Source organism: Nilaparvata lugens, chromosome 14 (assembly GCF_014356525.2).
Source record: "Nilaparvata lugens isolate BPH chromosome 14, ASM1435652v1, whole genome shotgun sequence".
Classification (NCBI taxonomy): Eukaryota; Metazoa; Arthropoda; class Insecta; order Hemiptera; family Delphacidae; genus Nilaparvata; species Nilaparvata lugens.
This window is the reverse complement of record NC_052517.1, coordinates 2,414,433-2,441,788: the sequence shown is the minus strand read 5'-3', so window position 1 is coordinate 2,441,788 and position 27,356 is coordinate 2,414,433. Positions and strand designations below refer to the sequence as shown.

Below are 27,356 nucleotides of genomic sequence, written 5' to 3'. Positions count from 1 at the left end.
GTGAGGTTAAGTTTAAAATTTCTGTTTTCACCAAAGATTAACACTCAGAGAATACGTATTCGAGATATGACTGATGAATTTTGAATTTCGAAGGGTTGATAAGAGCCGGAAATAACACTAAACAATCCGAAAGTTTCAATAATATTGAAATAAACTTGAAAATTTTGAGCAGAAAAATTAAAACTACTATCACTGCAACTTATCAGCTGATATAATGAAGGCATTGACAAGACAGAGGATCGGCAACGTTGTTCCTCTATCTTTCTCCAATGCCATTATAACGTGGACCTCACTATAGACAGTTGGAAGTAAACCTCACTATAAAAAATTAAACAGTTTGAAAATTGAAAATTTAATTCCACACAAAAAACGCATATTTTATTTATTTATATCAACAGTTATTATCTATATTTGAATGAGTATTATATTACAATAGACACCACAAATGGACACTGTTACTATAACACACAATATTAAATTCATAAGTAATAAATACATATTTATAAATAACGGATTGATTAATTTTAAAGAGTTCAAGTAGAATTAATTAGAGTTTAAATAAATTCAAAGTAAAGAGATTGATTAAAAAGGTATAATACATCTGTTGGGAAAGCCATCTATTATGTTGAATGAAAAAGACTAAGAAATTGTCAAAAAACCACTGATTTATTGATAATTAGAAAGACCGGGTTTCGGTTATTACACCATTGTCAATCTCTGATAAACGGTCTTTCTAATAATTATCAATAAATCAGTGTTTTTTTGACAATTTCTTAGTCTTTTTCATTCAATATGAATAATTACCACAATATCAACTTCTCAACTACACAAAAAGCCATCTATTATGACACTAAAAATACTGAGATCATAGATTTTATTAATAAATAAATAATTTTATGAAAGACTATTATTACCCAGAACATATACCAATACTATAACCATAGAGAAAAGATAGCATAATTTGATATTCCATGGTAAAGGTTGTATATGTTCCAAATTGGAAACCGATTTCTTGTTAACTGATGCCGATTACTGATTTGATTTTGAAGAAACAGATTCCAACTGAGGATAAATATTTAAGACTAGCAGAAAACCCGTGCTACAGAAGGGTATATTTAAAAACATGACAAACTGAAAACTTGAAGAATTAAAATAGGCCTATAACCATCCTCGGTAAATTAAGATTCTATATGCAAAATGTGAAGTTAATGAGTTGAGTAGTTGAGACGTGATGATGCGTCATTCGTGAATTTCCTATCCCCTACCTGTATAAGCCAGTTCTTTCCTTTATTATATTATGGATGAGATTTGTAGTTGAATTGAAGAGAAATATTCATTTAAATATTCTAATTAGGTAAATCAATTGAAGGAATGATGTTTTTAAATAAATGTAGAAATAAATTAAATTTTGGAAGCATCCTTCAAGTTTCCTGGAGATCGAAGAGGTCTGAATTTGGGTAAATTGGTTAATAAATTTATTTCAAATAGGTTACCTGATCATTGTTCATCTTTTTCTATCTTCAACTTTTTCTTTCAACTTCTTGGGAAATTCATGCACCGAGAAAAACTTTTTCAAAAAAAAGTTCTGACCAACAACTTTTCGCTCGTTTTCAAAGTCACAACTTAACCGATTCACAAACTTTGACTTTTCGTGAACTTTTCTGGAACTTTCACAAACTTTTCATCAGTAAAAACCGCCCAAATACGACACAATTTTGGAAATTGTTCGAACTTTTTTAAAGTTTTTGCCACGTCTTTGGTATGTAGATGATAATTTCACAGCTATAACACAGTCATAACACCTGTAAAAAATAAAACAGCAAGTCATTATTCCAGCTTTTTTTCGAAAAATAAAGTGTAAACATTCACTTATTTATTTCTAAATATCGGGGCACCGAGCTTCGCTCGTTAATTTTATCTATTGATAAACAGCACACAATTCTCTAAAATGATCGTGTTTATATTTTACAGCTGGCTATACGTCAGCTTATGAATTTCGGGGATGCGATATTTTGATTTTCCACAGAATCACTCGCTCACGTTTTACTATCCACAGACGACGAAAGTCTCAGCTGTTTCAGCCAAGGATGAATTATCCTTTTAATGTCGTTCAGCGAGTTTTCCCAAGGATGAGACCTCTTCTTCTCTAAGTACCGTCTCCATTTCGGAGGTTGGCAATCATCATGGCGATTTTTACCTTGTTCACAGCCGCTCTAAATAGGTCATTGGTTGTGCAATTAAACGCTTCCCTCAGGTTTCTCAACCAAGACATTCTCCTGCGTCCCACCGAGCGCTTACCAACTATTTTACCTTGGATTATGAGGTGCAGAATCATGTACTTGGGTCCTCTCATAATGTGTCCAAGGTAAGTCAACTTTCGTATTTTAATGTCACGCACAATATCTAGTTGCTTACCCATTCTTCTGAGAACTTCTACGTTCGTGACTCGTCGTAGGTCGTGTCTCTTTCGTGGTCGATGAGACCTAGTGCAATCGAATTTTTATATCATAAACCTACTATGTACCAAATTTCGTGAAAATCGTTGAAGCCGTTTTCGAGATCCGTTGAACATAAATAATCAGATATAATAATATATAAACACACACAGAAATTGCTCGCTTAATATAATAGGATTTAATAAGTGATTATTCTTGTACATTAATTGAAAAAAGAGAAAAATAGGAGGACAAGAATAGAACAAGATAAGAAAGAGGAAGAGGTGAAGAAGAAAAAGGAGGAGGATTGATTGATTGATTGATTGAGTACTTTATTTATGTAGATTACAATATATACTGTCTTATACACTTATATACAATAGCTTACAATACAGCAAAATTATAGATGTATTTACATGATATAGACTAAGGATAATAATTATTGAACTGTATATGATATGAAAAAGCAATTTGTAATATAATAACTATAGATAATAATTATATTGTTATGCATCTACATAAATTGGCGGAGCTTTGGACATATCAATGTCCATTCTAAGGAAAGAATATTAAAAATATAGAGGAGGAGGAGGAGGAGAGGAGGAGGAGGAGGAGGATGAGGAGGAGGAGGAGGAGGAGGAGGAGGACATGATGATGAAGAATTAGGAGTAGGAGGCGAAAACACAAGGAAACAAGGAGGAGGACAGATGGCAGGGTAAAAAATTAGTAAAAATTGAGAAACACTCACAAGGGCCAGCCCATTTTCAGACGGTAGCCCGATGCCTGTGAGAGGCAGCCATGTCTCAGTCGGCCCCCCTGGGCGGTGCGCCCCTAGGGGCAAGCCCCCCTGGGCCCCCTACAGCCGGCGGCACATCCACGAAGTAGGCGTGGGCCATAGCTTCGTCCGCCCCCACCCTCTCACAAGGGTTGCACACCAGTAGTCTCTGAACCAAGTCGCGGCCCTTGGAGTTCAGTTTGGGTACTACCTGAAAAAAACCCAAAAATATTATTATTATTGAATGAAAATCCAAATTAACTGCTGTAATTCACCCGGAAGATTTCTGCTACTGCAAATATTGACAACAGGGTAAACAGCTAGATGGAAATTCGATGAGCGCTACTATTCAAAAATTATTTGTCAGCCCGGGAATCGAACCCAGTACCTCCTAATTGCCGGTCAGGAATGCTTACCCTTACACCAAACTGACAATCCATCCAAAAAATATTGATTAGATCTATGAAAATTTATGATTATTATAAATTAATAATAAATATTTGTAAATTGATTGGACCTATATAGTGAGGTCCACTATATTTTCGTTTGTTTCTCCTTTTTTTAGAAAACATGTTTACTTCAGAAAGTCCAAAATAGTAACTAGATGCTGTTAGTGTAGAATAGTTCATAGTATATTAACAAATATTGTAGCAAACATAGTATATCATTCTAAATCGAATTCATAGTTGTATATCTATTTGTAATTGATGATGTGTTTGTTTTTTGAAGTGTGAATATATATTGTTATTTTGATGAGTGATAGACGCTTAACCTAGATTTTGATTTGGATTGTAGTATAAATTTGAAAAGGGACAGTTTTGGGCATAAGCATGTTGTGCTTAAAAATAATTGTACGACTGAGAAAATGAATAAATAAATATGAACTATAAATTCGAACTTACGTTACAAATTTTCTATGCTTTCACACTCCAGAGCGAAGACAAAGAATAGGTACAGAATGGAAACTGTCAATAAAACGCCTATCTAACCAATGCTTTTTACATGGAGCAAATACTAGACACGTCATGTGACCTTGGCAAGTTCCAATCCTGGTCTTCTGATTGGCTCGTGGCAGTGAACGAGATCAATTGATCCGGATCATTAAATCCGGACCATCAATACTATTACAATGCGGCGCTTCCTAACAAGATGGCGGATCTTTTACTTTCCTTGCCCATAGGTAAGGAAAGTATTGCTTTCCAAAAAAATTAGGGTACCCCAATTTTTAGTTTTCTATACAATTCAAGGTCCCCTGTGTCCAAAAACATGATTTTTGGGTGTTGGTCTGTGTGTGTGTGTGTGTGTGTGTGTGTGTGTGTGTGTGTGTGTGTGTGTGTGTGTGTGTGTGTGTGTTGTGTGTGTATGTCTGTGAACATGATAACTCCATTCCTAATTAACCGATTGACTTGAAATTTTAAACTTAAGGTCCTTATACCATGAGGACCCGACAATAAGAAATTCAATAAAATTCAATTCAAGATGGCGGAAAAAATGGCGGATAATTACTAAAAAAACATGTTTTCACGGTTTTCTCGAAAACGGCTCTAACGATTTTCTTCAAAATTGTACTATGGATAGCTACTTATAAGTTCTATCAACTGACATGAGTCTCATTTCTGGGAAAATTGCAGGAGCTCCATAATATTCTTGAGAAAAATGGCGGATAATTACAAAAAAAACATGTTTTTCTCGAAAACGGCTCTAACGATTTTCTTCAAATTTATACCATGGATAGCTATTTTCAAGCCCTATCAACTGACATAAGTCTTATTTCTGGGAAAATTGCAGGAGCTCCGTTATATTCTTGAGAAAAATGGCGGATAATTACTAAAAAACTATGTTTTTCACGATTTTCTCAAAAATAACTTGACCGATTTTTTTTAAATTCATACCCTGTATAGTTATTTATCAGCTCTAACAACTGACATGAGTCTTTTTCCTTGGAAACTAATGGGGTCCACCCCATCCTTGAGAAATGGACTTTGTAAACTCCTTCTCGTGCATGAGGTAGGTAGGTAGCGCAGTTCATAAAAAGAACACATAGTCGAGATTTTCATCTGTAGAACAGCTGTTTTGACGACTTTAAAAAAAAATTATCGAATTTCACAATTTACACAAAGGAAAATGTACTCTGAAAACAATTAAATATGTGTAGTCTGATCTCAGTTTCAAATATGTTGCCGCCAATCGTCATTATGTTATCTCTCTAAATTATTCTCGTTCAAGAATGAGGCTCACAGTTCAATGAGCAAGGAAAGTTGTGTGAGTGTTCAACATCAGATTTTTGCGACAGGGTACTAGCCAAGTTTCCATACTGTATGTATACTGTGGCGACGCTTGATCCCCCGATAGTGATTGTTAATTGAAATTTACCTGAGCGAAAGTCATGCTAGGATGGTAGATGGGGAATGGCTTGTAGTCCGGCAGCTGAAGTAGGCCACACCACGTGTCTTCGGTTGGAGTCCCAAGCAGCTTGAAGATTCGCTTCAGTTGGTCATCCACGTCCGAGCCGGGGAACAGAGGTCTGCCTGCGTTTGCCAGTTCTGTAAATGTCCAATTTATGTGCAATTAGATGCCAAAATAATGCAATATTTATCATTTATACTATTAATAATAATAATAATAATAATATCGAGTGACCTGGCTGGCTCAGGTCTGGTGTCAGAGTTTTCAGGTCACAACTGATCAATTCCAGGGCCTCTCACATCACCTAACGACTGCTTTTTAGGCAGCCGGGACCGACGGCTTAACGTGTCCATCCGAAAACACGGGAGTTGCCCGAGATAAATATCTTTCCCGGGCCGGGATTTGAACCCGGGCCTCTGAATCATAAAGCCAGCATCTGATCCACTCGACTATGGCCACTCATTTATACTATTAATAGACTGAAGTATTGAAATTAAGGGCCAGACCACATTTAGGGCCGGTTTCCGAGCTCACCTCACACTTACACGACTCAGGTGGAGAAGAGACTGGTCTCTAGTGGAGAGCATGTGTTTCCAAATGGTGACACTCAGACCAGTCGATTCTAGTCTCCGCGACGTCACCATTTCAAAACACATGCTCTCCACTAGAGTCCAGTCTCTTCTCCACCTCAGTCGCCTAAGTGTCAGTTGAGCCAAAGTGTTCTTTCATGCGTTCTCAGACGAGTCGGCATTGCTTCGGTGACTTTGAAACGGCATACAGGCAAGGTATGGGTGGCAGGGTGATATTCACGGCTTTGTTAAAACTTCAGGCTTCAGAGACCCTAGATCCCTAGATGGAGGAAGCTCCCTACACACAGAGATTCTTCATTAATGAGAGAGTTGCAACGTATCATCAACAATGGAAAGAGCATGTTGAACGAATGTCAGCTGATAGGCTGTGTTGTGCTAAAAGGACCTTACTCCAAAAAGCTCCTTTTTCGGATGCAACACGTTGCTTTTGAGAAGATACAAAAAAGCATTTGTTGCTTATGGAAAGATACATTAAAGCTCCTTGCGTATCTTTTAGGATGCAACACATTGCTTTCGAGAAGATACAAAAGAGCATCTGTTGCTCATGGAAAGATACATTTAAAATCTCTGTATCTTTTCGGATGCAACACATTGCTGTTGAGAAGATACAAAGAGCATCTGCTGCTTGTGGAAAGATAATTATATTAAAGTTCCTTGTGTATCTTCTCGGATGCAACACTTTGCTTTTGAGAAGATACAAAAGAGAATTTGTTGCTTATGGAAAGATACATTAAAGCTCCTTGTGTATCTTCTCGGATGCAACACGTTGCTTCTGAGAAGATACAAAAAAGCATTTGTTGCTTGTGGAAAGATACATCAAACCTCCTTGTGTATCTTCTCGGATGCAGCACATTGCTTTTGAGAAGATACAAAAGAGCATCTGTTGCTTATGGACAGATACATCAACCCTCCTTGTGTATCTTTTCGGATGCAACACGTTGCTGTTGAGAAGATACAAAAGAGCATCTGTTGCTTATGGAAAGATACATTAAAAATCTCTGTATCTTTTCGGATGCAACACTTTGCTTTTGAGAAGATACAGAAGAGCATGTGTTGCTTATGGAACAATACATTTTCAAAAATGTTGGATGTTTTTGTTTGGGTAGTACTGTAGTCTAGTGACCCTCCGCCGATAGGCAAAGCTACAGGACCCGTACTGTACACCTATCAACTAGTAAAGTAAATTCGTATGGCTTTTGTTGGTGGGGAGTCCCTTGCGGGAAGGTCCCACCACCTAAATATATAATTTAAGCCGTCCAATGGGCCTTACGACTGTCATACTTCAGCCGGGACCGACAGTTTAACGTGCCACATTAACTGACCTGCAAATATACATCCAGCCGACCACATGTCGATTGAGGTGGTGTACAGCTTGGCTCCAAACAGGACATCGGGCGGTCTGTACCACAGGGTGACCACCTCAGCCGAATAGCACTTCACTGGGATGCCGAAGGCACGAGCCAGCCCGAAATCGGCCAACTTCAGTTCGCCGTTCTGTCGACAAACGGTCAATTGGTTAGACGTATAATTGAAAAGTCACCTTGAGAATTATACGAAATAGAGTAGCACGTCACAGGAATTCCAAAGGCACGAGCCAGCCCGAAATCGGCCAACTTCAGTTCGCCGTTCTGTCGACAAACGGTCAATTGGTTAGACGTATAATTGAAAAGTCACCTTGAGAATTATAAGAAATAGAGTAGCACTTCACAGGAATTCCAAAGGCACGAGCCAGCCCGAAATCGGCCAACTTCAGTTCGCCGTTCTGTCGACAAATGGTCAATTGGTTAGACGGATAATTGAAAAGTCACCTTGAGAATTATACGAAATAGAGTAGCACTTCACAGGAATTCCAAACGCACGAGCCAGCCCGAAATCGGCCAACTTCAGTTCGCCGTTCTGTCGACAAACGGTCAATTGGTTAGACGGATAATTGAAAAGTCACCTTGAGAATTATAAGAAATAGAGTAGCACTTCACAGGAGTTCTAAACGCACGAGCCAGCCCGAAATCGGCCAACTTCAGTTCGCCGTTCTGTCGACAAACGGTCAATTGGTTAGACGGATAATTGATAAGTCACCTTGAGAATTATAAGAAATAGAGTAGCACTTCACAGGAATTCCAAATGCACGAGCCAGCCCAAATCGGCCAACTTCAGTTCGCCGTTCTGTCGACAAACGGTCAATTGGTTAGACGGATAATTGATAAGTCACCTTGACAATTATAAGAAATAGAGTAGCACTTCACAGGAATTCCAAACGCACGAGCCAGCCCGAAATCGGCCAACTTCAGTTCGCCGTTCTGTCGACAAACGGTCAATTGGTTAGACGGACAATTGAAAAGTCACCTTGAGAATTATAAGAAATAGAGTAGCACTTCACAGGAATTCCAAACGCATGAGCCAGCCCGAAATCGGCCAACTTCAGTTCGCCGTTCTGTCGACAAACGGTCGATAAGAAATAAAATATGAGAAATAAGTAGTCTTGTGCCTTGACACAAAAATCTCCAGCAGCTTTTCTTTGTCTCAGCTACGGAGTAACGACCAGCAACGGTCACAGTTATCACATAGTTATTTAAAAGTATTCTTTGAGTATTCGTGCAGACAAGATTTAACTTGAGCATCATGAAATGTTTACTTCTAGAAAATAAACCACATATTTATGTTTTGTTCTAAAGATAGTGCATAGCGAATAAATCTAAAGTATTAAATGTAACAGGGTTAGGGGTTAGGTTTTATTTAATGATGTTTTAAAGGATGAGTTAGGTTTTTGCTTTGAAATTGCAATATGCTAAAAGGGGCTAGGGTCCAGGTGAAGTTATGTTTTTTTTATGTTTCAAAGGTAAAAGGATGGGTTAGGGGGTTAGGATTTTGCTTTTAAATCTAAAGTATTAAATGTGAAAGGGTTGGGTTTTTTTAAGGTGATATTTAATAATGTTTTATAAGGGTAGGTTAGGTTTTTGCTTTGAAATTGCAATATGCTAAAAGGGGCTAGGGTCCAGGTGAAGTTATGTTTTTTGATGTTTCAAAGGTAAAAGGATAGGTTAGGGGGTTAGGATTTTGCTTTTAAATCTAAAGTATTAAATGTGAAAAGGTTGGGTTTTTTTTAAGGTGATATTTAATAAGGGTAAGGTTTCATAAGGGTAGGTTAGGTTTTTGCTTTGAAATTGCAATATGCTAGAAAGGGCAAGGGTCCAGGTAGAGTTATGTTTTTTTATGTTTCAAAGGTGAAAAGATAGGTTAGAGGGTTAGAATTTTGCTTTTTATTGCAATATGCTGGAAGGGATTAGGGGTTTTTACCAAGAGCTATGTTTATGTTTTAAATGTAAAAGGGTAGGATAGGGGGTTAAGTTTATGCTTTGAAATGGCAATATGCTGACTAAGTTATAGTGTTTTTTAACATCGGTTAAATTATAACAATCATTACATTTTATGATTTATATTATTCCAAAGTAATTTTTATTTTATTGAATAAAATAATAATATATTGATTATAATAATTATTGAATTTAATGATAAATCATCATTGGATAATAATAGTATCATCAAAATAGAATGACGATTGGCTCCAGTTACAGTGCTCGGTAACCATCATCACAAAGAACGTTACATTCAAATAGCTGACTGAATAGAACGGGAAAAACCGTTACTAACGCATGCGCAATACGGTGCTGACTGAGACCGAGAGTGGTTTGTAAATCTCCATTTGATGGAAAAGAATTGATTTTCCCACGTTGTCTGTAGGTGTCAACTTGAATAACAATACACTTTCACCGATTTGAGTTTCCTCCATCTACTAATCAAAGTAAATAAGATGAATAGAAATAGTTTTATCGATAGTCAAATTTATAGCTACAGACAACATCAGAAGTATTTTCCTCCTATACACACACAGAGACCTGTAGTTTTTTTATGGGGTTTCCTTCAAGTTTTTAATTACTTGACACGATCTATCCAGGGAAACCTGACCTTGATCACGGCATTGGATATTTATATCTAAAGGTACATTTTCGTTTATGCGTAAATTTCCGCAGTCGACGACGGCAAGCATTGTTGACATTCATATTGTCCAAATTTCAAGTGTGCTTAAACAGCTGATCAAAAATAACTTTTCATTATTTGTCTTTATTAGTAAAGAATTTAACATTTCTAATAATATCAACGTATTACCATTTAAAAGTATAACCCACAGTTTTTCGTACGTCGGTTAACGTTTAATCACGATAAAATGCTGTACTTTGATCGAGATTAGTGGTAACCGATGCATTTTTGGTTTCATAAAACCGAAATTTCAAGCGATAACACCGATTAAAACTAACCGGCGTAAACAATTTTTAATATTCTGATTAGTAGGCACCATTTTAACCGCGATTAGTTGCAAACGAAGAAAATTTGGTTGCACAAAGGTTAAACTAGTTAAACTAATCGACGTAAAAGATTTTCAACAGGACATTCACGGGGAATTAAATCCAACTAATGAGGTACCTACTGATAGCTGTCTTCCTATTAACTTTTGGTAAAAAAAAATTCAAAGTATGGGCTAAATATATGAATGAATTCCATTCATTAATAAAATAGAGAAGTGTATTTAGCTGATATTAGCATTCAAAATTAGATTCTGATTTTTGAGGTTAGTTTTCGATCTGTTGTCGTCTGTTAGCAGCATAGCACTTGACACTGGCGACAGACAGAGCATTTTCATGGCGCTTGCGCGCATGCCTCTGTATTGAATGGTCAAATTCACCGCTTCAATAACATATATTAACCTATTTTTACCTTAAAACATACCTATCATTTATCAGTTTTCTATTATGTAAATATTTTCTCTTATTAGAATTGAAATCAAACTCATTTTTTCTTTGTCTAATAATATTGGACCATGATCTCGTTTGTTAATATTTTTCCAGTTTCAAATTCACCGCTTCAATAACATAACCTTAATTATTTTGTGTCAGTTAAATTACAGTGTTGCCGGATTGTGAAACCGTTACGGTAAACTTAATCGGGATCAAAAACTAACCGATCTTGGTGGAACAGAAATGAATTCGTACAACTAACGCTGATTTATTAATCGACGTTGATGTCCCTATTAACAGACAGACGTGCAACTGGCCTTAGAAAGTATAAGCTCAACCGGCCCCATTGAAACATGATTGAACATAATATTTTAGGTTATGTAGACAAATTGAAATCTACCCAATCTGAGATTCTCTCCCTGTCGTGGTCGACGACGGCATTTACGCACAAACGAAAAACCAACTTAAGGCTCAACTGACACTTAGGCGACTGAGGTGGAGAAGAGACTGGACTCTAGTGGAGAGCATGTGTTTTGAAATGGTGACGTCGTGGAGACTAGAATCGACTGGTCTGAGTGTCACCATTTGGAAACACATGCTCTCCACTAGAGTCCAGTCTCTTCTCCACCTCAGTCGCCTACGTGTCAGTTGAGCCTTATTATACTGTAACTCTCATTTTTGTATGAAACATTCTGGGAGATAAATTGTATAAGATCAATTTAACGAAACTAATCACCCTATAACAAATAAAAACACTTTATTTTGAAATACTCAAAATAACAAGTAGCTCTACAAGAAACAAGTACACTAAAATACTTGATGGAACATAAAATATTTACCTTGTTAATGAGTAGATTTTGAGGTTTGAGATCTCTGTGTAGGACATTATGGCTATGACAGAACGCAAGGCCTCTCAGCAATTGGAACCTGTCAAAAGTTTACAAAAAAATTAATACAATTAAAAACACAAAATTAAAATTATAACCGAAATATAGGTCAAAACTGATTGATTGAGTACTTTATTTATGTAGATTACAATATAAACTGGCTTATACACTTATATACAATAGCTTACAATACAGCAAAATTATAGATGAATTTACATAATATAGACTAAGAAAATAATTATTGAAAGTATATGATATGAAAAAGTAATTTGTAATATAATAACTATGGATAATTATATTGTTATGCATGTACATAAATTGGCGGAGCTTTGGACATATCAATGTCCATTCTGCGGAATGATATTAAAAATATCCTCCCCACTAACTCTCTACTGTAGAGAGTGCAAAAACATTTTCTGATTAAATAAATTAACACAAAACTGAAATATAGGTGAAAACATGTACAGGACCCGTGAAAATTGTAGATATATTTTCAATCGATTTTCCAAGGCAGGTTATAATGGCAGTGTTTAATTAGCACAGTATTGCTATCCTTGCTTATCATTCAACAAAGCAGATAGCTCTATCCTGTTTTGTATCAAATTATGGTGTTCTGTATCATGTTGAGATGATAGTGTATCATATTGTGTTGATACTGTATCATATTGTGGTTGTTCTTGTTCTATAGTGAGGTCCACGTTATAATGACAGTATTTGATTAACATTGGTGTTGCTATCCTTGTCTATCATTCTATAAAGCAGGTAGCGCTATACTGTTTTGTATCAAATTATGTTGATGTGTATCATGTTGAGATGATACTGTATCATATTGTGGTTGTTCTTTTTCTATAGATTAACAATGGTATTGCTATCCTTGTCTATCATTCAACAAAGCGAATAGCGCTATCTCTATCTCGCTTTGCTCTGTTGCCAGACCGTCTTTTAACAATGTAGAATTGATAATTAATTAACAAAATATTTCATCTTAATTATGAAAATACATTATGAATTTATTGAAAAATATAATTTAGCGCCTAATATAATATAATTGATTATTTTAAATAAGAATGAACAGTTAATATTACATCAATAAACCTGTGTCAGCTACTGTCTATAGAAGGCATTGACAAGACTATAGTGAGGTCCACGTTATAATGACAGTATTTGATCAACTTTGGTTTTGCTATCCTTGTTCATCATTCCACAAACCCGGTAGTACCACCTTTTCTAGGTCTACAACGATGCCAATTATGTTTTTGACAGTGTAGTAATATAATTAATTAATGCAGACAATCGGCATCACTATTCTTCTATCTTTACCACTGCCATTATAACGTGGACCTCACTATAGGCAACGTTGTTCTCCTATCTTTCTTCACTGCCATTATAACGTGGACCTCATTTGAGCAGGAAAACTTGACAAACTGAGAACTTGACGTGATAATATCTTGAAGAATTGAAAATAGTCTTATAACCATCCTCGGTTAATTAAGAATCTATATGCAAAATGTCAAGTTAATGAGTTGAGTAGTTGAGACGTGATGATGCGTCATTCGTAAATTTCCTATCCCCTACCTGTATAAGCCAGTTCTTTCCTTCATTATAGTATAGATTACATTGGTGACGAGTTTTATCGATACGTTCATTGATACTGATATGAGAGAATCAAACTTTATACTTAAGACTTATTTTCTTTACGAATGAAATATAATTGATCATGTTGAACAAGAATAAAATCTGGTGTGGCGCGCTCACACAACTTTCCTTGCCGTTATGAAAATTGATCACCTGACGCTAGTGTTCCCGCGCATCTCAAGTATACTATTCACAGACTTGAGCCAGCTGGTGACACACGGGGTCTGCTATCTCTTAATAGTGAATCATTTGATAGAATCAACAGTTGCCAACAGTGTGCAATTGGATAATCACATTTTCTCGAATTTCGAGCTTTTTTTTAATTTTAGGTGAAAATGTTACTGAACATGAATTGTAGAGATTCTCATGCTCAATCTTTCCCACTCGAAATTTTTTGTTCAAATTTTATCTGAAGCCTGATAATTGAGAATCTAAAATCAAACTTTGCATAGATGGGGCGGAGCTCCTGAAATTTGTACAGATATGGGACTTGCGGCAGTTGATAGAGCTTATCAATGACTTTTCTAGGTATGAATTTGATCAAAATCGTTGGAGCCGTTTTCGAGAAAATCGCGAAAAACCCTGTTTTTAACAACATTTTCGCCATTTTAGCCGCCATCTTGAATTGCATTTGATCGAAAATGTTCGTGTCGGATCCTTATAGTGTAAGGACCTTAAGTTCCAAATTTCAAGTCATTCCGTTAATTGGGAGATGAGATATCGTGTACACAGACGCACATACACTCATACACACACACACACACACACACACACACACACACACACACATACAGACCAATACCCAGAAACCACTTTTTTGGACTCAGGGGACCTTGAAACGTATAGAAATTTAGAAATTGGGGTACCTTAATTTTTTTCGGAAAGCAATACTTTCCTTACCTAACTGGTAATAGGGCAAGCAAAGTAAAAAGTTGATATTACATCTGATATGCCGGTATCAACTATCCTCTCTAGAAGGCAGAGAATTGACAACAATGTTGACCTATCCTTCTCCACTGCCATTATAACGTGGACCTCACTAAAGTTCATTATATTTATTCATATAGCTTAAAAACAATGAGGCAACGGTGAGGCGGTAGAGAATGATAGAGCTATCTGTTTTGTCTAATGACAGACAAGGATAGCAACACGAATGTTAATCAGGTGCTAACTTTTTAACGTTAATCTCACTGCAGATTGAACTAATTAGGTGTCTTCCGAACTCATTTGAACGGCATCCGGTTATATGTCATACAAGGAAAGCAATGTTAATCAGGTACTAATAATTGAGATGAAATGTTTTGCTAAAGTGCGAGATAAATTACTTTTAACATGAAGAGGAGAAACCCATTTCTCCCTCCACAGTTTGTAGCATAGACACAGACGGACATCCTGCGCACATTTGGATGCGCCGTGTCATTTCGCTTTACGTTCTTGTGATGGAAACATCTCTGTAAGATACACAAACCAATATACCTGCTGACCAGTATACTACTTGGATCATTGCCAGGCACTAGCTGGAGGGGAGTGTTGGCGCGATGCGTTAGAATGCAGCTGCCAGGTAGTGGGAGTGATTAGTGGAGGATAGAGCATCGGACCTCTCCGTCTTCGAGAAAGAGCCATGTTAAAAGTAATTTATCTCGCACTTTAGTTTCTTCAGCCAAATTATTTGGCGACAGTTCGGAGATGGAAAAAGATATCGCTATCTGCTTTGTGGACAAGGATAGCAACACGAATGTTAATCAGGTGCTGACTTTATAACGTGGACCTCACTATAGCAATTAGTGTTCGACAATATGATACAGTATCATCTCAACTTGATACACAACACCATAATTAGATGCAAAACAGGATAGAGCTATCTGCTTTGTTGAATGATAGACAAGGATAGCAACGCCACTGTTGATCAGGAGCTGACTTTATAACGTGAACCTCACTATAGCAATATTAGTGTTCGACAATATGATACAGTATCATCTCGACTTGATACGCAACACCATAATTTGATACAAAACAGGATAGAGCTATCTGCTTTGTGGAATGACAGACAAGGATAGCAACACCAATGTTAATCAGGTGCTGTCTTTAAAACGTGGACCTCACTATAAAGGTTAGACTATTTAGGTGTACTCCGTACCATAGAGAAACAATAGCGTAAGTAGATATCCCATGGTATAGGGAATTTATGTCGCAACTTTTACTGTTATCTCAAGCCGATTACTGTCGATTATTGTCAATTTTCACTGTTTTGTTGGGGTGAGAGTGTAGGAACGGCACAATTTGAGAGACTACCAGCGTCACACCGCTGCATAGGAAAGAACTATGTGAACTATCGGCTTGAGATAACAGTAAAAGTTGCGACATAAACGCCCTATACCATGGGATATCTACTTATGCTATTGTTTCTCTATGGTACGGAGTACACCTAAATAGTCTAACCTTTATAGTGAGGTCCAAGTTATAAATACAGCACCTGATTAACATTGGTGTTGCTATCCTTGTCTATCATTCCACAAAGCAGATAATTCTATCCTGTTTTGTATCAAATTATGGTGTTGCGTATCAAGTTGAGATGATACTGTATCATATTGTCGAACACTAATTGCTATAGTGAGGTCCACGTTTGTATCAAATTATGGTATTGCGTATCAAGTTGAGATGATACTGTATCATATTGTCGAACACTATAATGAGGTCCACGTTATAAATACAGCAACTGATTAACATTGGTGTTGCTATCCTTGTCTATCATTCGACAACGCTGATAGCTCTATCCTGTTTTGTATCAAATTATGGTGTTGAGTATCACCATGGTATAGGATATCTACTTATGCTATTGTTTCTCTATGCCTGTACTCACATGAACGACTTGACAACGTCGGGATCAATCTCGCCGTTCAAACTGTCGAAATACTTCTTCAAGTCCTGGTCGCAGTGCTCGAACACAAGCGTCAGCTTCTTCTCACTGTGGAGCACGTCGTAGAGGCGAACGATGTTCTTGTGTTTCAGTTCTTTCAGGAGGCAGATCTCCCTTAAAGCCGAGCTGGGCACTCCTTCGTCGTCATCATCCAGACGAACCCGTTTCAAAGCAACTATCTCAAGGGTTTCCCGGTTTTTCGCTTTGAAAACTGTGCCGTAGGTGCCTGTAAACACACAATAAAAATTGTTAATCTATACCAGGGCTCCGGTCCGCCAAGAGTAATTGCAACAGATTTTATCTCTCTCTCTCTCTCTCTATATATATATATATATATATAATATATATATATATATAAGCGAAATGGCACTCACTCACTGACTGACTGACTCACTCACTCACTCACTCGCAGAGCTACAAATCTACCGGACCAAAAACGTTCAAATTTGGTAGGAATGTTCAGTTGGCCCTTTAGAGGCGCACTAAGAAATCTTTTGGCAATATTTCAACTATAAGGGTGGTTTTTAAGGGTTAGAGTTCGTCTTTTAGCATGTATATTCTTCTTATTCACTTAATTATAATTGAAATTTCCATATCATATGTTAATATAGAACTATAATCTAGAGAGAGTACCTCTTCGAAACAGTTGTTAACTGGTAACTAAATTAATAATTTTGTCAGGTTGACATTAAGTTGAGTTGACTTTGTTAGGTTGGCACCAAGTTGAAGATTGAAATGCATTTATCGCGGAAAATTTGATTGGGCACTGCTACTTCAATCAGAGCTATTCCTGGGAATATTATATTACTAGCCGTCAGGCTCCCTTCGCTCGCCATATCCGTTTAGCCAGACGTTTAGTCTGGACCCCCGACTGGATCGTCCGTCCTAACATGTGATAAAAATGCTCAAATGAAAAATGCAGGCGAGCGAAGCAAGCCTGCTGATCTCATTCTTGGACGATCCAGTCGGGGGTCCAGGGGGCGGAGCCCCCTGGCTAGACGGATATGGCGAGCGAAGCGAGCCTGACGGCTAGTAAAATATATATCGCTGGCCTAGTTCAACACAAAAATCCAAGTTTTGAGAAAAAGGCAATTTTATGTTTCAAATTATTACTATGGATTATGCATTGCATATGGAATGTTGATTTCTCCCATGTAGAAATATAATATTCTTGGACTTAGTTGAGTGTAGCTCTGGAAAGAGGAAGGAAAGCTGAGTAAAATGATGTAGAAATCTCAAAAATGATAATTTTTGAGTTGTAGCACTGTTGAACTGGGCCAGCGATATTTATACAAAAGGTAGGCTTAACCTACTTCCATTTTACAGTTATCTCCCAGAAAAAGACTTTAAAAAATTAAAAATCCCTGCTGAAGCTATGTTTTCTCTTTTTGGATCTCCCTACAAGTGTGAGCAGACATTTCCAAAAATGAAGTTTGTTAAATCCAAATACAAATCTTTCTTATCAGATGAACATTTGAAATAAATTTTAATGATTGGAACCACAAAGTTTGATCCTAAATAATGGCGGACATTTTGAGTGGAAAACAAATGCAATATTGGCATTAATAATATTTTGCTTTGAAAACTGTGCTATATTTGCTTTAAAACAGTATAAATTTTTTAAACAATACCATTTTACGGGTGCAATAACCGTTTTTATTAATACATCATTTAAACCTATGATACAGGGCAACAATTTTTATTTTAATGCTTTGCTTGAATGAAGTCTCTAACCTAAAATATAATGTTATGATTGTATGAAATGTAAACAAAATATATTACCTTCGCCAATTTTTTCGAGTTTCTCATACTTCTGCATTGTTTAATTTATCACTTGACAGTAAAATTTAAAATAACCAACTTATTGGTTGATATTGAGAACGTAAATTTGAACTGAATGTCAGTTGTTGGTTATAGATAGGCCTATCTATGTTTTAAGCGTTTTACATTTAAAAACTACAGCATCATATTGTTAAACTATTGTTCACTTTTGCGATTTACATTCTTATCACAATTATTTCACAAATTTATTTGGTTTTACAATTTTAGAACATCAAATAAATCAGCTTTGAACGTCAACTTTGGTTTCAGTAAATAAAGATAAACTCCATTTTTGTTTTATAATCAGCTGATGGCAAGTTGATATACATAGATAATAAATAATAGAGAGCATGCTTTATAACAGTCAGCCGCTAGAGCGCGTCAATATCGGAACAATCATTGATGTACAATTACGATTGCTCGAGTAGGATGTATACCTTTTCGTTAGTTGATACCTATAGTGAGGTCTACGTTATAATGGAAGTTTTAGGTTAGCATTGGTGTTTAATCCTTTTCTATCATTAAACAAAGCGGATAGCTCTATCTCTCGTTATAATTGCAGTATTTGATCATCATTGGTGTTGCTATCTTTGTCTATCATTGGACAAAGCTGATAGCTTCATCTCCTTTTTGCTTTCTCTGTTGCCGGATCATTTTTAACAATGTAGGAATACAATTAACTGACAAAATATTTTATCTTGTTCATGAAAATTTATTATGAAATCATTATGGTTATGAAATCATCACAGGCCATCCGGATTCTTTGTGGGGCAGAATTTTTAGCGCATTGTAAGCCTCTTTTTGTGAGTGAAAAGATTCTCACTGTATTCAATTTTTACATTTACAGGTCAGCTATAAAGGCATTCCACAGTGTCCGTACTTTGCCTACCAGGGGTGATGTGCATGATCATGGCACCAGAGGCAGGCTGAGGCTGGACCTGCCATATTGTAGATTGGGGAGGACCCAGAGCAGCCTCATCTACCAGCCAGCTAAAATTTTGAACAAGCTGCCAGTTTCAGCCAGGACTCTGCCAGAGACAGTCTTGAAGAGGAGACTGAGGGCTTTCCTTCAGGAGAACCCCTTCTATTCTATGAGGGAGTTCTATGATTGTGATCCTCAGACTGTAAGTAGATACTTCTTGCATTAGTCTTGCTGCCTCTTCTGCTTGCTGCTTTTTGTGTTTGATGTGTATTTTTGTTCTTGACCTGTCTTATGACAGTTTTTTATGTTCTTGACTTGTCCACTTGTGGCCATACTTATGACCACGCCATGACCTCACTCATTATTATTATTATTGAAAAAATATAATTTCTTGCTTGATAAAATATAATTGATTATTTTGAACGAGAATGAACTGTTATTACTAGTAGTTCTGTGAACAGTAGACCTCACACAGTTTTCTCATCAACAAAAGTATCTGATGTCACCTGTTTGAATTGTTGACAAACTGAGTTCACGTTTGAATTTTATTCCATAATATGATAATTCATCCAGTTCCGTGATAATCTTTTCATCTGATGAAAATATTTTGAAAATTATTTTTTTTTTATCAGAAATATTATAATTTCTTCAGCATTATTTAGTTTATTTAATATTATTTTTAATCACCTATTAAATGTGCTTTTTCAAATGTGAGAATACTAATGGACACGCATGACTGCAAAAGAAAATATATTGAAACCATAGACCTTATAGAAATAAGGTAATTCGGTTTGAATTCGGTACCGAATAGAAACCGCATAGAACCGAACGCCCACGTCACTCTAATAAAATTCCATCAGATTTCAATTCGTTGCTAGCGAGAGGCTTCTTTCACACACTTTCGGTTCGGTTCGTTTCGTTTTCAGCAAATTCCGATGTGTGAAACGATGATTCGGTTTGAATTCGGTACCAAATAGCAACCGCATAGCACCGAACGCGACACGAATATGTTCCATCTTATTCGAATTCGTTGCTGGGGAAACAGGAAAAAACAAAGTCTTTTACACACGCTTGCCTTTCTTGTTTTTATTTTAACCTGATATCGTGATTATCTGTTTCAAAATTCTCCAAGTCAAAATCATATGGTCAATTCATTTCTGTTAGTTCACAGAAACATTTTTTCTCAATGAATAGTTTGCTATAAAAATATTAAAGATATAAATTAAAACTTAGTGAGAATTTTTATTTTTTTATTATTTTTCCACGAATATTACATGGTTTCATCAATGGAGAGAAGAAATGAAGTTTTTTATACCATGTGTCAAAACAAGGAACAAATTTTTAAGTAAAAAAATAATCTCTCTGAACTTCCAATGACAATGGATTTTTTCTTAACATTGTGTCAATGTTTATTTTTCCAATAATTCACAGTTTTCTGACATGTTGTAGTGTTATACTATTTGACTGGTTTGTATCTCAGGGATAATAAATGCTTGATGATCTCACAAAAAATACAATACTGTTTTATTTGAAAAACTTTTATACATTTGTATTATGAGCTTATATCAAAATCCCTATAGAAATATAAATCCCTTTGAGACTGTATGGGAGTGAGACTGTATTAGACTGTTATTGAAGTAAAATATGAATGTACCTAAATATTGTAAATTAATTAATTTGTACTCAAATATTGTATTTGAGAATCTTTTCAAGACTGTAATTCCATCCATATTATATGATTAAAATTTGTCATTTTTATACTAGTTCATTTTCTATTTATTTCCACAAATATTGTAAATTAATTAATTTGTACTCAAATATTGTAAATAATTATGTATTTGAGAATCTTTTATCTTGTATTGTCTTATCTTGTAATCTCTTATCTTGTTTTATATTGTATTGAGAAGACTGTATCTTGTACATTCCATCCATATTATAATTATTATATGAATAAATTTTATCATTTATCTACTATATTCGTTTTCTATTTATTTCCACATCGCTACTTGATATTTCTTCTCGGATTGGTTTTGTGCTAGTTGCACAAAAGCCGGTTAAATTTTAATTGTGATTAATTTCACTAGAACCAATCAGTTAAAAACGGCTTCTCTGATTGGTTCTCATGGAATAAGGCCCGCCGCAAAGTAGACCCACGCTAATCCACGAAAAGCAACCCACGTCGTGAGATGTTTTGTAAACCATTGCCAGGCTTCTCCAGACATCTGTGTAATGATAATAATCATAGCCACCTCTAATACAAGGCCCCGGCCTACGATATTGCAACGTCGCAGCGTAGGCCTAGAATCTAATACATGATTGGTGAAAAAGATTTTTAAAAATACCAGCTGATCTTTTTCACCTGCGACGTTGCAATATCGTAGGCCGGGGCCTTGTATTAGAGGTGGCTATGATTATTATCATTACACAGATGTCTGGAGAAGCCTGGCAATGGTTTACAAAACATCTCACGACGTGGGTTGCTTTTCGTGGATTAGCGTGGGTCTACTTTGCGGCGGGCCTTATTCCATGAGAACCAATCAGAGAAGCCGTTTTTCACTGATTGGTTCTCGTGGGATTAACCACAATTAAAGTTTAACCGGCTTTTGTGCAACCGGGCCTCAGTTCATTCAGATTATACTGTGTATACTGATTTTTATAAAACAGTTTTATTTTGAAGGTCTTTAAAGCATGAGTTGGGTAATACGAGTAATAATAATTGACCGAGCGAAGTGAGATCTAAGATTCAAGTCGACGGTTTGGCATTTCTCTTCATGTTTAAATGTTTATATGTTGCGCATTTACGGCGAAACGCGGTAATAGATTTTCATGAAATTTGACAGGTATGTTCCTTTTTAAATTGCGCGTCGACGTATATACAAGGTTTTTTGGAAATTTTGCATTTCAAGGATAATATAAAAGGAAAAGGAGCCTCCTTCGTACGCCAATATTAGAGTAAAAATCAGACTATAGAAAAATTCATCATAAATCAGCTGTCAAGTGGATTATAAATTGCATGCAATGCAATATCTCAATGTAACTTAGAGAAAACACAGCTGTTGTGTGGACTATTAATTATTGCATGCGCTGCAATTCAATATCTCAATGTAACTCAGTGAAAAAACTGCTGTTGTGTGGAATAATAATTGCATACAGTGAGGCATGCAATTGATAACTTGAAGTAGCATAGTATTTTCTCCCGACTTTCCTCTTCTTTCAACTCTGTAAGCTTTTGATGATAGTAGCATAGTTGTTTACATCAAATTATTAGCATTGTCGATACAACAACCCAAACAGCCATTGGTCGTTTATACACCGATATCTCGCCGACACGACAGGATAGGACAGAATTTACTCTGATGGACAGTATTAGAGGAGACTGTGGTTTATAACTGCGCGAGGTCTACTGTTCACAGAACTACTAGTATAAATATGATTATATTAATAGACATGTGGAATCATATGACTTGAGCTGCGTTTACACCAAAGCTGTTAACCCAGTGTTTCCCACAAATAGGCCTAGAAGTTTTCTACAAAAAACTCAATTTCTTTTGTAAGGAACCAAGTGTTATTCTCAAATGTAGAACAATAAGTTTTCATTTTTTTTGTAGAAAACAAGTTGCTTTTCGAAAAAAATGTAGAGCAAAATAGTTGTAAATTTTTGCCCAGAGAGCGTAGTCGGACTTTTATAGAGGGGGAACATTTTGTTGGCAACTTTTTCAGTGTCTCCACACTGAAGTGGGGAACAAGAATTTTGTTGACAACAAGGATTTACACAAGTTGACAGCAAAATGTTGCTCTGCTTTTCAAGAAATTGGCAACTATTTGTTGAGAACTCAGTTGTTATCCACAAGTTGACGACAAAATTTTGCTCTGATTTTCAAGAAATCTGCAACTATTTGTTGAGAACTCAGTAGATTTCCACAAGTTGACAACAAAATGATGCTGTGCTGTTCAAGAAATTTGCAACAATTTATTGAGATCTCAGTAGATTTCCAAAACTTGACAACAAAATGTTGCTCTGCTTTTCAAGAAATTGGCAACTATTTGTTGAGATCTCAGTAGATTTCCACAAGTTGACAACAAAATGATGCTGTGATTTTCAAGAAATTGGCAACTATTTGTTGAGATCTCAGTAGGTTTCCACAAGTTGACAACAAAATGATGCTGTGCTGTTCAAGAAATTGGCAACTATTTGTTGAGAACTCAGTGGATTTCCAAAAGTTGACAACAAAATGATGCTGTGCTGTTCAAGAAATTTGCAACAATTTATTGAGATCTCAGTAGATTTCCAAAAGTTGACAACAAAATGATGCTCTGCTTTTCAAGAAATTGGCAACTATTAGTTTGAGAACTCAGTTGATTTCCACAAGTTGACAACAAAATGATGCTCTGCTTTTCAAGAAATTGGCAACTATTAGTTTGAGAACTCAGTAGATTTCCACAAGTTGACAACAAAATGTTGCTGTGTTGTTCAAGAAATTGGCAACAATTTGTTGAGAACTAAGTAGATTTCCACAAGTTGACCACAAAATGATGCTCTGCTTTTCAAGAAATTGGCAACTATTAGTTTGAGAACTCAGTAGATTTCCACAAGTTGACAACAAAATGATGCTGTGCTTTTCAAGAAATTGGCAACTATTAGTTTGAGAACTCAGTTGATTTCCACAAGTTGACAACAAAATGATGCTCTGCTTTTCAAGAAATTGGCAACAATTTGTTGAGAACTCAGTTGATTTCCAAAAGTTGACAACAAAATGATGCTGTGTTGTTCAATAAATTTGCAACAATTTGTTGAGAACTCAGTTGATTTCCAAAAGTTGACAACAAAATGATGCTGTGCTTTTCAAGAAATTGGCAACAATTTGTTGAGAACTCAGTAGATTTCCAAAAGTTGACAACAAAATGATGATGTGTTGTTCAAGAAATAGAAATTGGCAACTATTAGTTTGAGAACTCAGTTAATTCCACAATTGACAACAAAATGTTGCTCTGCTTTTCAAGAAATTGGCAACAATTTATTGAGAACTCAGTTGATTTCCACAAGTTGACAACAAAATGTTGCTCTGCTTTTCAAGAAATTGGCAACTATTTGTTGAAAACTTAGGTGACAAAACTCTGGTGTAAACGCGGGGCTCAGCAAGTCCAAATTCTTACCTGAATATTAAAGATGATGACATTCTCGGATTTTCCTGTCTCCAAAATTTCAAATCAACAGGTAATTTTTTTTTCTCTAAAATTCTTCAAGTCTTCAAAAATTCTGTTATTCAAAGTCCTGCAATCTTCATGCATTCTAATTTTCTTTCTAAAGTGCTCCATAATATCTTCAAACTTCTTCCTTGAACAAAAATTAAAGATTTACAAATTTAAAACTCTAATTTAACTCATATTTACTCTAATTAATAAACTCAAATTTAATTAAAGATTTAACAAATTTAAAACTCGAAATTTGACAGAAATATTGGACAATGATAGGGGAAACACAAAAATTAAAGATAAAATATTTAAACTCGAAAATTTGACATAAACATTGGACAATGATAGGAAAAACACAGAAATCACTAATCAACATTTATTAAATCTCTTTCATCAACAGAAATAAAATATTTTCACACATCTTTCATAATCACTAAAATATTTCTCACTTATTTTAAAAGTAGTACATAAATATAGATTGGTTTATGCGATATTTGGAAACTTAACAAGGATTTTTCGACTAAAGGACACTTGCAACGCGTTGCAAAATTTCATGCAACGCGTATCATAAAAAGTGCAACATGTTGCAAATCTCGTGCAACGCGTTGCAAGATTTCATGCAACGCGTATCAAAATAAGTGCAACATGTTGCAAATATCGTGCAACGCGTTGCAAGATTTCATGCAACGGAAGACAACATATTGCAACGCTTTGAAACATGTTGCAAATTTCTAAAGAAGACACAAATTTATCACCAAAAGTTACTACATACATACAAAAAACAGATATATTTAAACACAAAGAGTATAACAAAAAAACTACCAAAACAAGATTTACCTAACCTAATCTAACAAGAATTTAATTCCAATACTGAGTATAATGGTCTAAAATATAGCAGAAAATATCATCAATATTATGTTTTCACTTAAAAACTAACATCTTAATATAGATTTACTTTAATAATAGTACCTCTCAATTCAATATAATCACATTTGGGGAAATATTTCTCTAAGGCTATAGGCGCACACCAGTTAGTCACGACAAGACATGATCAGACACGTTTAGTCACAATACTTCACATAGTTGCTTGTGACGCAACACACACTGATTAGTCATTGCAATTAGACATGTCTTCATAAGCAACTATGTGAAGTATTGTGACTAAACGTCACTAGTCTTGTCTTGACTAACCGGTGAACGCCCAGCCTGATATTAATCAAAAGTTATTGATTCACTTTTGATCAATTCACCATAATAAATTCATTTACAACTCATCAATATCAACTCATCATCTATCAATAATATCCAATTTTAATCAATAATTAACTTTAATCAATAGTTAACTTTTATCAATAATCAATAGTTGACTTTAGTCAATGATCAATATTTATTTTAATCAATAGTTAACTTAAATCAATAATTAACTTCAACAAATACAATCATAGTTATAGATTTCGGATCTATAGTGAGGCCCACGTTATAATTACAGTATTTTGATCAACTTCAGTTTTGCTATCTTCGTCTACCATTCGACAAAGCCGGTGGTACTATCCTTTTCTAGGCCCAAAACGATGCCAACTATGTTTTTGACGGTGAAGAAATATAATTAATTAATGCAGAGAATTGGCATCGCTATTCTTCCATCTTTATCCACTGCCATTATAACGTGGACCACACTATAGTTTCAAGAATATGCACAATATAATTATAATAATATCACCTAGATTTTTTTCAAATCACCACAAATTATTTATTTTGGGAAAATTTACAATAGTGAGACCCTCTTTAAACTGTCAGCTGTATCTTCATAGAAAACACAATAAAATCCAGTTGCACAAAATCCGGTTAAATTTTAACCGTGATTAATTTCACGAGAACCAATCAGAGAAGGCCATTTTGAAAAGACGGCTTCTCTGTTTGGTTCTCGTGGAATTAATGACGGTTAAAATTTAACCGGTTTTTGTGCAACCGGCACTAAGGCTTCCTATTCTAATAATTCTGACAGATTGAAGCGAATCTCACAAAACACATCACATTCACTACAATATTGCAAAAAAAAAAAAAAATAGAATGAAACGACAAATAAATTACTATTAATTTCACAAAAAGTTTAGTTTATCACACTAATTAACAGTTGAACCTAATATATGTCGATATTTGTTGGGAAAATTTTGTCTTCGAATATTTTCACATAAATTTAAAATGGGAAAATTCAGAATTATTTTACAAAATTACCAGGTCCCTTATATTATATCATAGATAAACAATAGCATAAGTATATATCCCATGGTATAGGGCGTTTATGTCGCAACTTTTACTGTTATCTCAAGCCGATTACTGTTGATTATTGTCGATTTTTACTGTTTTGGCCGGGTAAGAGTGTATGAACGGCACAATATGAGAGACTACCAGCGTCATAAAGCTTCACAGGAAAGAACTACGTGGACTATCATCTTGAGATAACAGTAAAAGTTGCGACATAAACGCCCTATACCATGGGATATCTACTTACGCTATTGTTTCTCTATGGTAATATTATGTCGATATTGGTTGGAAAAAGGTTTGTCTTCAAATATTTTAAATTTAAAATGGGAGAATTCAGAATAAGGCTTCTTTCAACATTACCAGGTCCCTTATATTATATTTAAATGCAATGATAACATCCTAAGTGAATCAACTAAAGTGATATTATGTCGATATTGATTGGAAAAAAGTTTGTCTTCAAATCTTTTCTCATGAATTTAAAATGGAAAAATTCAGAATTACTTCACAACACTGACAGGTCCCTTATAATAATTGTATTAAATGCAATGATGACATCCTATACTGTGTTACAATATTATTTGATGCTTGACTTGATTTGAAAATCTAGAGCTATGATTTAGTGCAGTCTGTTGAAGCTAAAATGCCAGACCCAGCTGTGAATCGAACCCTATCTTCGATTTTGATCATTAGTTTTATAGCTCACATACTATACTGCAGTCT

The 27,356-nt window shown here is 35.5% G+C and overlaps 2 protein-coding genes and 1 long non-coding RNA gene across 4 annotated transcripts in view; 2 read left to right on the top strand and 1 right to left on the bottom strand.

Annotated features, from left to right (window-relative positions):
* The window catches only part of LOC120354150, a 52,593-nt gene extending 33,103 nt beyond the window's left edge, over positions 1-19,490 (top strand). Inside the window, exon 2 of the mRNA XM_039440484.1 lies at positions 19,104-19,490. Within this exon, the coding sequence (XP_039296418.1) occupies positions 19,104-19,154 (51 nt within the window). The 3' untranslated portion in view covers positions 19,155-19,490. The remainder of the gene's footprint in view (positions 1-19,103) is intronic.
* LOC111062275 (cyclin-dependent-like kinase 5) lies at positions 758-18,555 on the bottom strand. 2 transcript variants are annotated; one of them, XM_039440483.1, is made up of 8 exons: positions 18,218-18,555; positions 16,379-16,661; positions 11,836-11,923; positions 7,900-7,968; positions 7,529-7,631; positions 5,584-5,753; positions 3,184-3,421; positions 758-1,802 (listed from the first exon to the last, which is right to left on the bottom strand). In XM_039440483.1, the coding sequence occupies exons 1-7, from the start codon at positions 18,252-18,254 to the stop codon at positions 3,239-3,241; spliced, it is 933 nt and encodes a 310-aa protein (XP_039296417.1). In that variant the 5' UTR covers positions 18,255-18,555; the 3' UTR covers positions 758-1,802; positions 3,184-3,238. The 2 variants fall into 2 exon arrangements, with proteins under 2 accessions (XP_039296417.1, XP_039296416.1); XM_039440482.1 differs by lacking the exon at positions 7,900-7,968 and having other exon boundaries at positions 7,529-7,700.
* Positions 19,491-26,536: 7,046 nt separating the features above from the next.
* On the top strand, positions 26,537-27,067 carry LOC120354153. Its single transcript, XR_005572841.1, has 2 exons — positions 26,537-26,609; positions 27,000-27,067. It is a non-coding gene; the product is annotated as an uncharacterized LOC120354153 (long non-coding RNA).
* The last annotated feature ends 289 nt before the right edge of the window (positions 27,068-27,356 follow it).

What these genes read in the sequence shown, in the direction of transcription:
- LOC111062275 (XM_039440483.1), bottom strand. Translation starts at nt 18,254, where the DNA reads ATGCAGAAGTATGAGAAACTCGAAAAAATTGGCGAAG. An exon ending in ACTCGAAAAAATTGGCGAAG is followed by an intron (nt 16,662 to 18,217) that starts GTAATATATTTT and finishes GTGTGTTTACAG; the next exon opens with GCACCTACGGCACAGTTTTC. An exon ending in AAAATCTACTCATTAACAAG is followed by an intron (nt 7,969 to 11,835) that starts GTAAATATTTTA and finishes ATTTGTCGACAG; the next exon opens with AACGGCGAACTGAAGTTGGC.